This window comes from Phyllostomus discolor, chromosome 8 (genome assembly GCF_004126475.2).
Source record: "Phyllostomus discolor isolate MPI-MPIP mPhyDis1 chromosome 8, mPhyDis1.pri.v3, whole genome shotgun sequence".
Classification (NCBI taxonomy): Eukaryota; Metazoa; Chordata; class Mammalia; order Chiroptera; family Phyllostomidae; genus Phyllostomus; species Phyllostomus discolor.
In genome coordinates, this window is record NC_040910.2 from 34,612,944 (window position 1) to 34,629,842 (window position 16,899).

General features: G+C 41.1%; 1 protein-coding gene across 4 annotated transcripts in view; it reads right to left on the reverse strand.

The window, feature by feature from the left end:
• The window catches only part of MSRA (methionine sulfoxide reductase A), a 337,717-nt gene that overhangs the window by 100,410 nt on the left and 220,408 nt on the right, over window positions 1-16,899 (reverse strand). For all 4 annotated transcript variants that reach the window (XM_028520342.2, XM_036032022.1, XM_036032023.1 and 1 more), the window contains one exon: window positions 13,536-13,640. In XM_028520342.2, the coding sequence (XP_028376143.1) occupies window positions 13,536-13,640 (105 nt within the window). The remainder of the gene's footprint in view (window positions 1-13,535; window positions 13,641-16,899) is intronic.

A 16,899-nucleotide genomic window follows, 5' to 3' on the forward strand; every position in this document is an offset into this window, starting at 1 on the left:
TGACAGCTCCTGACTCTCTCGAGTTACAGCCTCGCCTGATTTTTGTGACAATAATTTCTTTCTTGCATAGGCACATCCAGAAAAAAAAATATAGTTCAGTTTTGCCTGTTTTTGAAATTTATATAAATAAAATTGTACTGTAGTGTTTTAATATTTCACATACAACTACAGTCATGAGATTCCTTTATTTTTTCATTTTCAGGGTTTCATAACATCCCATTGTATAAATAGACCACAATTGATTTACAAATTCTACTGTCGATGAATATTACCAGCTTGGGGCCGCTAACAATGTTTTTGACCTGTATTGCCCCTTATACCCAGCAATAGAATCATTGGCTTATGGAGTTTGCATGGCTTCAGCTTAACTGAATGCTGAACCATTTTCCAAAGTAGTTGTATCAATTCGCAAAACCTGCATCAGAGCGTGAGCGATCCCAGAGCTCTGATTGTTTGCCAGGTCACTCAAGTCTGTTAATGTCGGACTGCACTTTTTGTCAGTATGCTCGATCTGTAATAGAATCTCACTTGAACTTAGTTTGTCTTTCATTGAGTAATAATGACATTGACTATGATTTCACATGTTTTCTTGCTGCTAGTCAAGTACTTTGTTCATTTTAGTCTTCAGTTTCCTTTAAAAAAATGTATTGGAGATATTGTTATATATCCTGAATACTAATCTCTTGTCAAATATAACCTCTCTGTTCTTACATTTTATTTGTTTTTTATGAGCCAAGGTATGATTTTAATATAGTTTGAATTTAGCTTAATATAGTTTACCAGCTACTTTCCCCTTATGGGTAATGCCATTTTGTGTCTTGCTTAAGAAATGCATCTCAAACCCGAAGTCATAATGATATTATTGACTTTGAGTTTTGAAGTTTTGCTCTCATACTTAGGTCTTTAATATACTTGGAGTTGGCTTTTATGTATGGTGGAGGTAGAAACCCAATTGCATGTTTTTGCATATAAAAATCTAAATCATCTTATCACTATTTAGTACAAACTCATTCTTTCCCCAGATATTTCAGATACAACTGAATACTGTCATATCTGTATATGTTCGTCTTTTTCTGGATTCTCTACTCTATAGCACTGGTCTAGTCACCTGTCTCTACATCAAATTTGCACTGTTTTAATAAATGTTGCTTTATAATAAATCTTGATATCTAGAAATATAAGCCCTTCCATTCTCCTGTTCTTATGCAAAAATATCTGCCTCCCATATAAACATAAGAATCAGCTTTGAAGATCCACAAAATAAATAACAACAAAAACTGTTGGGATTCATGAATGAACTGTCCATTCATTCATTTGGGTTTCCACTGAACTGAATTTATAAAACAATTTGGAAAGAACTGACATGTTTACAAACCATAAGCAAGACTCAATATTTGACCTTCTAGCTGCCCAAGCTGCTTCCAAGCTAGTGCCACCTTTCAAAAAATTTTTGGTAGCACTCTACTTCAAGGTACCAAGCCTGGTAAATAAATAAACTCTGAAATTCTTATACTTAAGTTACTAGTTTATTTCTTGATTATGCAAAATGCAATTTATAAAAAGGAGGTGGAAATGGTTCTGTTTCATGAATTCTTCAAAGGCCTTGGTTGATGGAAACTGTACTATCTTCAAGATGCTACTTCAAAGCGTTGCCCTGGCCTCCACATTTAGTTGACAGACAGATGAAGAGAGAAGTTAAGAGATCATTAGGACATATTTATTGGCCAGACCTGTAAGTATTGTATGTCGTATCTGCTCACATTCCATTCACCAGCACTCAGTCATGTGGCTACTACCAGATGGATGGGAAATGCTGCCCAGGTGAGAAAGGTAAACAGGTATATGCCATATTTTTTCAGTCATTACACGTTTTGTTTCATTCCTTGACTCCCTGCATGAGCCAGGAACCACAGTGCAATGCTGATTAGAAATTGTAATGGCATCACTGGAGTTTCTCAGTGTTTCACTGATAAGTATCATGATTGCTGTAGGATTTTGTATATGCTGTTTATCCGGTTAGAAAGTCACCATTTATATTTATATTTTTAAATCATTTATGAATATATAATGATATTAAATAACTTTTCGGCACCTACTTTGATAATCATATGGGTTTTTTCTTTTAAATAAATAAATTTATTTATATAAAAATGTATTATATTTATTTATATATAAAATAGATTAAATAAATTTTTCTTTTAAAAATAAATAAAATATTTTAAAAATAATCTGCTAATGTGGTGAATTATATTGGTTGATATTAAAATGCTAAGAAGCACAATTGGGAGGAACAAAATAGACAGGGGGATGTTAAGAATAGTATAGGAAAGGGAGAAGCCAAAGAACGTACACTCATGACCCATGGACATGAACTGAAGACGGGGATTGCTAAAGGGAAGGAGGTACTGGGTAGAGGATGGCAAAGGGAAAAAGGGAACAACGGTAAAAGCATAATCAATAAAATATACTTTAAAAAATAAAATAAAATGTTGAGCCAAGTTGCATTTATTGGAGGAACCTAAATTGGTCATGATGTATTATACTTACTACATAACACTAAATTCAGTTTGCTAATACTTTTGTTTAAAATTTCTGCATATATGTTCATGAGTGAAGCTGAACTATAATTTTATTATCTTACATCCTTAGGTTTTAGTATCAAGATTATGTAAGCATGATAAGATGAACTGCATCTTTCTTTAGTCTCTGGGTTTGTAGAAGATTGCAATGATTTCTTTCTCCAATGTTGGTGGAACTCACTGATGAAGCCATCTGAATTTAGTGAGATTTTCTATGAGAAGCTTTTTAAATATTGATTCAGCCATGGCTGGTGGATTGAGTGCCTTCTGTGAACCAAATGGTTGCTGGTTCGATTCTCAGTCAGGGCACACGCCTGGGTTGTGGGTCAGGTCCCCAGTAGGGGGTGTGAGAGAGGCAACCACACATTGATGTTCCCCTCCCTCTCTTTCTCCTTCCCTTCCCCTCTCTCTAAAAATAAATAAATAAAATATTTTAAAAATAAATAAATATTTATTCCATTTCAATTTATTATAGGCCTGTCTAGTTTTATTAAGGTCCTACTTTTAAGGAATTTGTTTGATCTAACTTTTCAAATTTTTTGATATAAAGTTGCCTATCTGTAGTGATATCCCATTTTTTAATTCCTGATTTGCATATTTGTGCCTCCTCATTTTTTTCCTTGATCAATCTACCAAGGCTTTATCCATCTTATCAGGCATTTTGAAATATCAACTCTTGGTTTCATTGATCCTCTCTACTATATATTTACTTTCCATTTCATTTATTTCTGCTTTTTATAATTTTTTCTTCTACACTCTTTGTTTTATTTTGTTTTTTTTCTTCTTCATTGCTTCGTTGCTGATTTTCTAAGTTCCTGAGACACAGGTTTAGCTCAGTCTTTCTTCTCTTATTTATAAATTTAAGGCTCCAAATTTCCCTCTAAGAACTGCTTTAGCTATGCCCTATAAGTTTTGATATAACATATTTTCATTACCATTCAGTTCAAAGTATTTTCTGATTTCCATACTGACTGACTTTGATCCATAAGATATTTAGAAAATTTCTCATTTTCTAACATAAAAAGATTTCTACATATCTTTTTGCTAGCATAATTGCACCATTATACATAATTGGAGATGTGTGTGGCACCAAAACCTTAAATCCTTATAGCACTAGAAAGGCAAAGGAAAATGTTAAATATAAGCTCTATAATATTATATGAGAGAGGGATTTGAAAGTGCAAATGGCACATTTGCAAATAGCAAAGAAACTATATGCAATATTAGCATAATTGCATTCTGGTAAGAGAAACGTAAGCTCTGTAATTTTAGTCCCTTTGCAATGTGCTGAGACATTATGGCCTAGAATATGTTCCACATGTGATTAAGAAATTGTAGGGTACAGTGTTTAATATATGTACAGAGGTCAAGTGCTGTAATTGTGTTGGTCACACCCTCTACACCCTTAATGAGGCCATCCAAATCCAACTTTTCTGGGATTGGCAAATTCCCTACAACAAAGGTATTTTAGTCCTCTGCTTACCTGTCCAGCAAATAACATCTGGCATTTCCTAATCATTTTGTTGGCAATTTGATGTAGCATGTTTAATATGTTTTTATACCTAATCCATCATTTTCAGTTGCTTTTGATGAGAAAGTTGATCTGAATGACCTAGCTTGACCTTCCCAGCAGTTGGAAGTTCTAGCTCCTGCTGATGTTGTCAGTTTTGACTTTGCTCGAATTTAGTGGTTTTATGTGAAATAATGTAATTCTTCTGATTTCATGTCTTTTTTATTGATTTTATATCATTTCAGCAACTTATTCAAATTTTAAACAACCTAACCATTCTTATCTAAAATGTGTGGCATTCTTTCCTGGTCAAAAGTTTTTAAAAACTTATTTGAACTTCCTCTTCAAAAATCCTAAACAGGATTATAAAATCTTAATGGATATTACAAGGAGTTTATGAGGACAGAAATTCTTTGCTGGTTAATATGCTGCTGCTCCCAGCCATGGGTGTTGTGTTGTCTTTGTGCTAATAGTATCACGCAAGAACTTGGGATCATGTACCACAGATGGAAAGAACACAAGGTTTGGAATTGCGCCCTTTGGTCCAAATCCCAGCTCTGTCCCATAATGTACTAACTGGTTCATGGCAAATCACTTCACCTCACTGGGCCTGTTTGTTCATCTGTAAAGTGGGTGTAAGACCACCTACTCACAGGTTACTTTAGGGATCAAATGGGACCTCATGAATATAAGCACCTGGCACCACGCCCAGCCCAGAGAAACAGCCAGTAGGGAGGGAGGGGTCTTTCATCCAGTTTGGAGGCACAAAACCCTTAAACCCTTACAGCACTAGAAAGGCAAAGGAAAATGTGAATATAAGCCCTATAGTATTATACAAAAGAGGGATTTGAAAGTGCAAATAGCACATTTGCAAATAGCAAAGATACTATGTACATGTATGATAATGTTATACAAGAAAAAGTGCAACTGAAAGAACAATTAATAAAGGAAAATATCGGTTAAATTCTTTGTTTCATTTTTTTCTGTTTCTGAAATTCTTAAAAGAATGAAGTGCCTTTCTGAATTCATAATGCCGGGTTTGGGTCGTTTTTGCATTTTGTATGTGTGCAGCTGTTCCTCCACTGTAACTATGTACATCTGCTCATTAGCAATACAATACAATTTCTACTGTCTAATTATTTGCAGATGATAGATTCCTGGTACATGGTCTAAAAAAGAAGATAGTCCTTCAAAACTGGTGACTTATTTAAAAAAACTAACTTAAAGGGGTCAGCACAACAAAGTTCAGATATTAATCTGGCAAGTTCAAATAAATGAACATTACTCTTAATTGCCAACTTGATGAGAAACAGAAGGAAAATAGGATTTTTCTCTCTCCAATTAATGCTTCCCAGTAGATGACAGAGGGGGGTGCTTGCTCCTGCACCGTGCACCTGGAAAGAGGTTATGAAACAAACCTGCTCAAGATGGAAACCTGCTCAAGATGGACCGATCCACCCCTGATTCTCTGGGGGCCTCACGAGAACAATTCACCTAAAGTGATGCTTCATGGGAGGTGCGAGGGGCGGGGCAGATGTGGGATCAAAGGGCACTGCATGGAAAAGAGCCCTTGGGGATCTCTAGTTCCAACCAGGGGCTGAGGAGCCGCATTAATCCCCTGCACATAGATCTGAAGGCTAAGGCAGCAGACCCGGTGTGTGGTCCTGGGGCTCCATGAGACCTAACACCACAGAGAGGATGGCGCACTGGGCAGGGCAGGCAAAGCTTCTGGAAGACAACTAGGAGCTCGCTGTGGGAGGGGATGGGGGCGATATGAGCGGGAAAGAGATACTGAGGAGTCGACTGAGGATAAAGGGTATAAACCACGTATAGGATGATCAGAAGTATGGAGAACATTTGCTGGGGGAAGTAGACAAATATTGGGGTTTAGGAAGGAGCACAGCAAATCAACAGGGGCTGGTTCCACAGCTCTTACACAGGCAGGGTGAGTCCGGCGGCTATTTTACCATACAGTGGGCTTCCACTCTGTCCGGCATTGGGCTCTGTCCCGCAGACTACGTTCCCTCATACGTCCCAACACAACTTTATGGGACAGGAACTGTTTTTGTTTTTTGTTTTTGTTTTTAAGATTTTATTTAATTTTAGGGAGAGGGGAAGGAAAAGAGAAAGAGAGGGACAGAAACATCAATGTGTGGTTGCCCCTCATTTGCCCCCCACTGGGGACCTGGCCTGAAACCCAGGCATGTGCCCTGACTAGGAATCGAACTGGCAACCCTTTGATTCACAGGCTGGCACTTAATCCACTGAGCCACACCAGCCAGGGAGGAACTGTTTTACTGATGGAAAAACTGAGGTTTACTCATTCATTGTTCAATGAGAAAATATTTAATATGAAGCTTACTTTCTAGAAGAGAAGTGAATAAACAAGTAAGCAAACAAATCATTCTACCTCATAATGTGTTAGGAAGGAAGGAGAGAGTGGTGATAGGGCCACCAGGGAGTGGGGGCTGGGGAGGACCACTTCAGTTAGGGTGAGTCAGGGAAGGCCCCTCTGAGGACAAAACACTTCAAGCTGAAGAAAAGGAAGGAGCCACTCATGCAAGAGCTGTGGGCAGACTGAACAGTAGATACAGGCCTCAAGGCGAGAAAGTGCTTGTGTCTTCTAGGAATGGAGTAAACAAAGGCTTCAGTAACAGAAACGCAGTGAGGGGGCATGGGGAGAGGTAAAAAGAGTGTCGGGAGCCAAGGCTGGAGAAGGAAGCACCAATCAGCTAATCCCTGGCCATGCTGAGCATTGTAAACAGTATTATCCCAAAGAGAATGGGCCACAGCTCTGTGCTTTAAAACAGCAGAGGGACACACTTTTGTGTTTTTAACAGGTCATTATGGAGAATGGATTGGAAAGGGCAAGATGGGTCAGGTAAGAGGCTCCTGTAGCAGTCAGATGAGAAACAATGCGAGCCAGGACCCAGGTGGTCAAGTAGAAATAAACAAGGCTTGGCGAGGTTGCCCAACCTTCCCAGGCCGCACAGCTAGTGAGTGGCAGCCCTGATTAAAGCCATATCTCCTCTAACCCCCGAGTCTATACTCTTCACAGATATCATTAAAGATGTTTTAATTAGGGGAATATTTTAATTAAGATCTTCAGAGAAGTGACTGGGAGTTCATCAGCAGCTTAGAGTTGAAGGCTATTTTAGTAAGGATATAGGTTCATCTGTCACAGAAAAGGAAAAAAAGGCGTAAAGTAATTTAAAATAGCAGTAGCTTAAAGAAGACGGTTTTTGTATAGAGAGTTCAGTCTGAGGTGGTAACTCTGGAACCTTCTATCTTGTGGCTCCTCGGTTACAAGGGTAATGCCCCGATCTCTGTGGTCCAGACAGTTCACCACTACAACCACGTTCAACTTGTGGGGAGGGAGGAAGAGGAAGAGAACATCCCTTCCTCTCAGCGCACACAACCCAGAAGTTGCACGCCATCATCTCTTGTATTCATGCCCATAGAGTCAGAATTTTGATACATGGCCAATACTTAGCCATAAGGATTCTGGGAAATTTAGTTCTCATTGGTAGACGCAGATCCAGCTAAAATTCTAATACTATACAAGTAGGGGAACTCATATGGCTTCAGTGAGCAGTCTCAGCCAGAAGGCCCCCACAGAAAGTCCACTGTCCCTGCAGGAGTGCACTGGAGCAGTCCCCACCTGGGGCCGCAGTCCCCACCTGGGGCCGCAGTCCCCTGGGAAGGCCTGGACCTGCTACAAGAGGTCCAAAATCCAACCATACAGCAGATGTGGCCTAGAAGCTGTAGAACACATTATGTGTGTAAGATTTTCATTTCCATTTTCCAGAGGTATGTGACATTGGTTTATAAAATATCTAGAGGTTTATAGAATAGGCATCCAGTTTAAGGTGTGATTAAATTCATAGTAGCATGTTAATATATTTGCTTTAAAGAAGATACTAAGGGCTCAACTATATCGCAAGGAGATCCATGAAAACGTTTTTGCTTGGAACAGGCCCTCCCGGTCAGGAAGCTTGGACCACTCTGGAGTAGGGGCAGGAAAATACACTTGAGCTTTAGACAGAGCTGGGTCCAAACATTGCCATCAACATCAAGCAAGTCGTTTGGAATATTTTGGGGCCTCTTTTAGTCTTTTGAAACCTCATTTCTTCTCTTCTGTTAAACAAAGACAAAGAGCCCCCCTTCAGAAGGTTAAGGTAAGGATAAAATGGAAGGATAGATATCAAGGACAGATACTAACACCAGTCCGTAAGAGATGCTTAATAAATGCTGTGATCCTTTCCAACAGGTTGGAACTGAGAAGTCACAATTATGGGATCGAGTAAGACAAAGCCAAAGTCAGCCCACTGTGCACTTGTGTACTTGTGGCTTGGCCCAAGGTACACGGTCTGTGCCCTGCATCCTCATGCAGGAACAGAAGGGCTGAAACAGGGGTTCAGAATGATTAAGTCTCTTGGCCAAGGTCATGAGGTTGGGAAAAGGTCCAGCTGGGGCCAGAACCCAAATATAAACCTCAGACTCCGCCGTGTTGCCTAGAGAGTAGGGGAGTGTGAAGGCCACCAGGTCAGGAATGGGCATGCTCCAGTCTACCCTTAGAAACCTGGAAGAACTTTATTTCTCCCATGAATAGGAAAGACAGACAGAATAGGATGCATTAGCTTAAACAGTGGTATCTGAACGCTTCAGCAAAAGTACAGGTTTAGTGGTGATTGGCAAATTAAGAGAAAAGATCCCATTTACTGGCCAAAAGTATAATGATGCTCTTCTGAAGGTCTGTTACTTCACGTGGCACTGGTCCACTGAGTGGCACTCCTCAGGACAGACTGCACACTGCTGTGGAATAAGATGTTTCCGGCCCACCCTCTCTTTAAAGGCCTACACTTTCTAATAGCTCTCCTACCGGCTTTGTTCCCTTCCAAAGGGCAGACCATGGAGGCTTCCTTCTCATTGGGACAGATACTGTGGGAGCTACTTTCAGTGCCTTGAAGCAGTGAAAATGTGCAGGATATTCTCTGTCTAGTCTATGCCATGAAGATCTGATTTAATACAGTTTACTTTAATTAAGCTTAAATTCTTGCCATTTCTTCGACAGTAGATACTTGACATTAGCAAGAATCCCATATCTGTCAATATCATTCTAGGAGACTGCTTCTCCCCCCAAAAATGAAGTAAATTATAACTAAAATATTTAAGGGCCCCCTTCAAATCCCTAATGATTTTATAAACAAGGTGCTAAAGTCCTTCCGCATGCTCATTAAAATACATTTCTCTTGAGTGCTATTTCTGTGAAGAATCATGTGTTACCTGGGCATAAGTTCGTATCGAATGTAATACCTTCTCAACTTTTACTCAAGTTTTGTCTTTCTGATGACAAGCAATTCTCATATAGGCAAGGGTGTTCCTCAAGCAGTTTTAGGAATCACTCTTGCTTCTGGAAAAGAATGTAGAATGAACTATTGCTCCATAGACCAGAGTCTCCACCAAATCCAACAAGGAGCTTGCTGCTTCTGAAACATCCATTTTTTGAGTAAGAGCAATGCATCTTACATGCCTCTGTACATGTCTGCTCAATTGGGTGCTTTTCTTTTCTGGTCTACTTTGCACTGGGAAACATGACAAGAGTCGCCATGTGCCTTCAAGTAGAGCATTGAGAAGCTGGGGTCAGATGGCCAAGTTCACATGCAGTTCAGTTACCTCCTGTTGCATGTCCCATCATTCAGGGAGTGAGCTTCAAATTCTTGCCTCAGAAAGAGCACAGGTGAGGACATGTTTTAGAACTTCAGGGCTCCCTGGGAATGATGAATCCACTGATACCAGGGTTCTTCTGAGCTTATGTTTTTAATTTTCAATGTCCCAGTTTTAACATATCCTTGTTTTAATGATTTCAGGTTAATATTTTGGTCTTTGGTCTTATATACAATTATCTGAATGCTCATTTGATCTCGGTATGTTGGAATTTAACTGTTTTCTTCCCATACGAACAGAGTGTCCCTGTGCATTAACCAAGAGGTTGGATACTGCTTATCCCAGACCCCTTAGTGATTCAGCACCACTTAGCAGAGTGCCTGGCTAACCAGCAGAAACGAGACAAATGTCGTTACTGAATGTCTTTCACAGTGATGTTCAAATATTGAGAGGGTATATGGGTTATGATATGTTCTCAAGCCATATATCTCAAATCATAAACCCAAGAAACCCCTTAATTAAACCCCCAATCAGTCTTGAAGGAACAGTTTTTACTGTCTTCTATTCCATGTCTGAGCCAATGGTAAAAGTGCTGTTAGGCCTGATCTGCAGAACCAAATGAACATGGTAAACTGACAGTTACTGAATACAATGAGCACAATGGTTAAGCTGAATAAGGGGATGATTCAGGACTTTTGTTACTACGAATAATAGAAACCCAACAAACTAGCTTAAGTTTAAAAAAAAGGGGAGGGTACCAAGTAGCTCCCATTGCTTGGAATGCACAAGAGAAGGTCCCGGAATTGAAGGAAGAGCTGTAGGAATACGAGGCCTCAGGGTCCCAGGGTCTCCTGAGGTTTCTCTCTTCCCAACACTCATCTCTCAGAGTCTCTGCTCCTCTCCCTCCCTTGCTTCTGCTCTGGACAGACTCTGTCCATATACTGGGTGCCATCACCCTGGAGTCCCCAGCAGGTGAGAACATTTTTTTCTCTCATGCAAGAGTCCTAAGGAAGGATTCTAACTGGTTCTGCTTGGGTCACATGCCTGTCCTTTGGATCAAACACTGTTGACAACAGGACAAGATACTGTGATTGGCCAGGGTTGGGTCATGTGAGCAATCATTTGGCTTTTCTCCCAGAAGGGTCATGGAAAACCTGGCAAGGCAGATAAGGATAGTTATCGTGGCCCATTATACCGAACTATTCCAAAAAGTAACTCTAATAATAATGTGAGAAGATCAAATATGTGATTTAATATATGTAACTGTGTATACTGCATATTGCATCAAGCACCACTCTAAGCAAATATATGCAAGGGCAGAGAAACTCTCTTTCTACATGTATAATTTATCCAAATATCAGTGTAAAAAAAATCCCTCAATAATGAAATCCCATCATCACTAAATCCCACCATTAACACTTTCATATTTGGCTTATAGAATTGAAGCTAAAGTGTAACCAGATGACTTCAAAAGTCCTTTCCAGTGTATGAACCTCCAGTTAGAATAAAAACGCCTCTGGAAGAATGGTACACCATCTTCCAGGTACACCAATATATGACAGGACAGTGTTATAGGCTAAAGTGTGTCTCCCTGCTACCCAAACTTATAATTTGAAGCTCTAACCTCCAGTACCACAGAATGCAACCTCAGTTAGAGATAGAGTCTTTAAGGACTAAGATTAACTGAGGTTATCTGGGTGGGAAGTAATTCAATTTGAGCGGTGCCGTTTTAAGAGGAGATTAGAACACAGACACGCACACGGAGAAGACCATGTGAAGACACAGAGAAAAGACAGTCATCTACAAGCCAGAGTAGAACCCTGCCAACACCTTGGTCACTGACTTCCAGCCCTCAGAACTGTGAGAAAATAAGCTTCTGTTGTTTCAACCACCCAGTCTTAGGAATTCTGTTATTACAGCCCTAGCAAATTAACAGATCAAGAATTTCAGAGAGGACTAAGGCATGGTTGAGACAAATTTGATGTGTGGAATGAAAGACCAAGCAGTTCTTTCATGGTTCTTTTTTAAGGTAGAATTTCCCCTTGAGATTCAGGGGCCAGTACTAGTGACCTGGTTAACTGAGGTGTACTGGTAAAAATATGATAAAATGGGTAAGAAGTTAAGAGAAGTAAGGAGAAAAAAGGGGGTGACAGACAGACTTCACCCTTTTCAAAATTTTACCAGGGCTTAGCATAAGGTGATTCTAGCAGAACATGGCATTATGGTTGGCACGGCCAAAGGGCTGATACCCGACCTCGTGGACCTGTGGGGAGCCCGTCTCCCACATGGCTGCAGGCTTACCTCGGCTCCCGATAGGTGTCTCCACTGAGAATTTGGGGGCTCTCAGCATCCTGCCCTGGCCCATTGGCTCTGAGAGGCACATGAGTGGATGGCTGCTCCATCTGTATCAAGGTTCACCAGCATGAGCTCCTGCCATCACCTTTACAATGCTCACTAGTCAGAGCTTCCTGCTGAGCCAAGCCTGTCTAAGGCATTAGGTCTGCCATTCTCATATGACATATGGCAGTAGTCTGGAGGTCCAAACTGGGGTGACACTGATTGTATTCTTGCCTTACCAGCCCTCTACTGCCCTTGTCCCATACCTCATTGCTTCCCAACCAGGGACTTGTCCCCCATGTCAAACCAAACTTCACTGGAATGGAAAACCCGTTTCTGGCTTCCTTCCTAGGCCTTCACCCGCTCTGGCGGATTTGCCTGGATCCTGGGCTTGTCTTGCCCCAGCTCATTTATCCTTTTGCTACTCTTGTCTCAGCTCTGACCTTTGCCCTTTGGCAAATCACTGACATCCGGAGGTTCTCAGAACCACGATTTGGAACCCACCAACCTGTGCTACTGAACCACATGAAGGTTCCACCACAAAGCACAATGCGCATTTGGAAAAACACATCCATTCATCAGGAAACAGCCAGCATGGCATACCCGCTACACAAAAACCTGACACTAAAGGGAAATATTTTTGTTAAATAGACTGATTGCTAAATGAACATGGTTTGTGCAAATCACATCTATTACATGGGACTTTTCAGTTCATAAGCCCCATAATATCAGATCATCACACTGGCAAAGCAGTGCTTTGTGAGCCTGTTTGGATGAAATCTGGAAGTTGCTCCATTATTGAATATTACAATGATATTTGCCAACATGGGGTTTTTGCTTGTGTGTACATTCAAATAAAATTTCCGGCCATCATTGTTCATAGCCCAGATATATTAATATCTCCATGTAACAAATTCCACAGAAGACAAATGAAATATTTAAATAACTCAAGGACAGGATCTACTGAATACTGCATTTTACCTTTACGTTCTTTTTCTTTTCTTTTTATCATCCACAGACATTTAAAAAAGAAACCTGATAACGTCAAAAGATGAAAAAGGCTAAATTCGGGGAAATAAAGGAACCATAAATCAGGAAAACTTTGGAGCTGCTAGAAAGACACTTTAATTTTGTAGACAAAAGACTGCATTACGGAGGAATAATGCAATAATAAAGGTGAACCGATCTCCATTGTCTGGCATCTTTCTCTGTGGGAATTTTCCCACCCCTGACAGCTGTAAGGGGGGAGGGGCACCGACAGGGGCTGTGCCTTTATTCTCTCACCCTCCCCCCCAGCCCCTCCTCATCTCCGTCAATAAATGTCTGCAATCATATTCTTGAGCTCCTGTGTGATTTCAAGGTTCATCTCTTCCATGCAGCTCAAACACTAATTATCCCAGCTGTAATTAGTAAGATAATTAAATACTGGCTCGCTCATCTACCTTGGGTCGGGTCATGATTCTCCCAGAAGACCTTGAGCAGTTCCTCGAAGCTGATGCGTTCTGGCTGGTACACCACTCGAACGACTTCTGCATGGCCAGTTTTTCCTTGAAAGAAACAGAACGTACAACCAAAATTCACTGACAACATCAATTTATTACAAGCTATTTGTTTCAGAAAAAAACCCCACCAGACCGAGGCTAAAATTCTTCCCTCAGAAGGAAGGGTGGGAGCATAGCTGTACTTCAGCTGATGGTTTTGCTCTCAGTCTCTGTCCCTGGTTCTTTGTCCCTGAAAGCACACAGTTGTCATCTTGCAGGCTTCCTGAGGATGATGACTTCATTGTGCTCTATTTTTTTTTAATTGCACGTGAAAACAAACTCTGGCTTTCATTTTCCCAGTGTCAGCCTTATGAAGCCTTATGGAGCCACTCCGCCACAGTGCTCGAGAGCTGACACTCTGCAGCGGGGAACGGGCCGATTTATTTTTACCACCACCCCGTGCTACACGCGGTCAGCTCAGCTGCGGCACAGAGCGAGACGGCGCCAGACAGAGACTCCTGTAAAATGCAGGCCTCCACCTTGTTCACGTTAGATAAATATGTGTAATGGAGGGACAACTGGCTGTGCTGTTAGCGCCGAGGCAAGGGTCAGGCCGATACACCCCGTGGGGTGGTAAGTGCTTCCTCAGCCTCGTATGTCTTGGGGGTAAACTGTGACTGTCCAGCACCCGTGCCCGATCTCCAGGGTGGCCTCCGAGGCTCTGTGGACCAGTGAGGCGGGTGTTTGCAGTGACACTTACACCTATGGAGTTCGCACCCTACCTTATTTTACAGTGTGCCAACATACCGAATGACAGACCACTCCATACACACACCATCTCTATACTTAACTTTGTTTTCCATTTCTCGTTGATCACCCTATATGTAGTAAACAATTCAGCCTTGCCTAAAGAGACACCTGGCCTTTGTCTGGCCTCTGGAAGGTGATCTATGTTGTACCTGATAAGAGTGGCCTTCTTGAGGATGGGGCTGACCACACCAATGGTCTGAAGGTGGGATCGGTCACTCTGCATCTTAGGGCAGGGTTGGCTACACCCAGCAGTGTGTGAGGTCGGGGCTGGTTGTGCCAGAAAGACCGACCATGTGACTGTGGGTCGGGGCTTTGGGCAACGCAGTGTAAGTTTCCCTGGAGACTGAGTTCGACTCCATGGACAATCCATCAGTCAATCAGCCAATCACACCTATGTAATGAAGCCCCAGTAAAGACTCTGGACAGCAAGGCTTGCTCGAGGTTCCTGGTTGACAGGGCTCTCTGCCCACGGTCACACGGGGGTGCCAGGAAATGACACACTGACTGTGCAGAGAGGACACAGAAGCCTTGCGCTGGAACACTTTCTGTCTCTGCCCTATGCAACCTTGACTTTGGTTAACTCTGATCCGTATCCTTTGCCTGTAATAAACTGTAACTGTGAGAATAGCAGTTCTCTGTGAGTTCTGTAAGTCCTAACAAACTATCAGACCTCACTGGTTTCAGGAATCCCTTGAACTTGTACCTCAGTTTACAGAAGTGTGTTCTATATGTTGGTGGTCTCATTTAATTCTCACAACCACCTCATGTGTAAGCAGGGAAGGTAGAAACCCCCATTTCACAAATGAAAGACTGAGAAATGTGTATGTTAGATCTGCCCAAGGTCACACGGCTAACAAACCATAAATAATACCTGAAAAAAGTACCTTCTGACTTCTGGTCCAGAATCCTGTCTGATACATAAAAGCAAAGACAGCCCAGGCTGGCATAGCTCAGTGGATTGAGCTCAGGCTGCGAACCAAAGTGTCACAGGTTCGATTCCCACTCAGGGCACATGCCTGGGTTGCAGGCCACGGCCCCCAGTAACCACACATTGATGTTTCTCTCCCTCTCTCCCTCCCTTCCCTCTCTAAAAATAAATTTAAAAACCCAAAATCTTTTTAAAAAAAAAGCAAAGACAGCAAAATGGACATGAGTCCAGAAAAGGAAAGAAATCCATTCATTATCTTTAATCTTTTTTTAATATTTAAATTTATTTTTGTTTGTAGAAACAATAATTTTCAAACAATAGGAAGCTTAAAAATGTGTAGAAGTATAAAAAAATAAAAATGCCTACACTCCTACCATATAAGTACTATCAATGTCTTTTACTCATCTTTTTCTGGACGTGTACCAGATACGCGCACATGCACACGCACGCACACACACGCACACACGCTGCCACATACCCTCTGTTTTAGTGGAACCACTGCCTCATGCTTTACCCTGTATATTGTACTTCCTGTGTGCCTGTATATTGCATTTCCCCACATCACTGAAATTTTTTAAAAATGCCGTTTATAGTGACTATACAATACTCCAAAGAGGACTGTACTATAATTAGTTATTCAATCATTGCTTGTCATTGGGCATTGAGACTGGATTCTCTATTTATCTATGAATGTAAATATTTCTTCCCATTTCTGTGCCTCAAGCCACAGTTACCTGAGTGGCATTTCCAAATCAATGTATACGAACGTGTGTAAGTTCCTAGACACCGAGCGTCCGAGTGGCGGCTTCCTCATCCCCGGCGGCGTGTCTGAGAGCCAGTCTCAGTCCGCGGTACGACGGCTCCGTCATTGCCGGCTTACAGCTAGAGTACAGCATCCTGCCGTTTTATTCTCAATGAATTTAAATGTTAGCAAGTTTAAAAAGTCATGTTTATTGATAATTTTAATTTCTTATTTGTTCTAATTTTTGTAATGTCCTTTTCATATTGGGTTATTAACATTTTATTATTAATTGGTCAGCCTACATAATTTTAATTCAAATGCCACAGTCATGTCCGTTGAACATCTAAGCAGATTTAACACTGACAGATATGACAAGAATAGTTATATAGGAAGATGATACATTAAATATAAATAATCATGTTATTGTAAAACCACTTTTGATCTACTCTAAAAGATTACTAGTTTGTGTTATGAAATGATTAAAGGAATGATTTAACCACATAAGAATTAAAACCCTCTGAATATTAAAAGCAGCAACCATATGTCACCAGCACGACACATACATTAGGTCAGGAAGGCGTAGAGAACCGTGCTAGAGGCAGGCAAAGGATGTAAATACTCAATATGCATCAGAAGATATAAATGTAAATCAAGATTTAAAATGCTGACATTTTCAGTGATAAAAGGAAACAAATGCATGTTGAAACACCATCTCTTACTACATTTTGTAAAACTTCTTAAAAGTGCGCCTAGTGCTGAGGAGGCGTCTGTAAACCTGGCGCCCCGATGTGGCTGGTGGCGTGTACCACTGCACCATTTCAAAACCCCACTAGCACGTGTAGAAG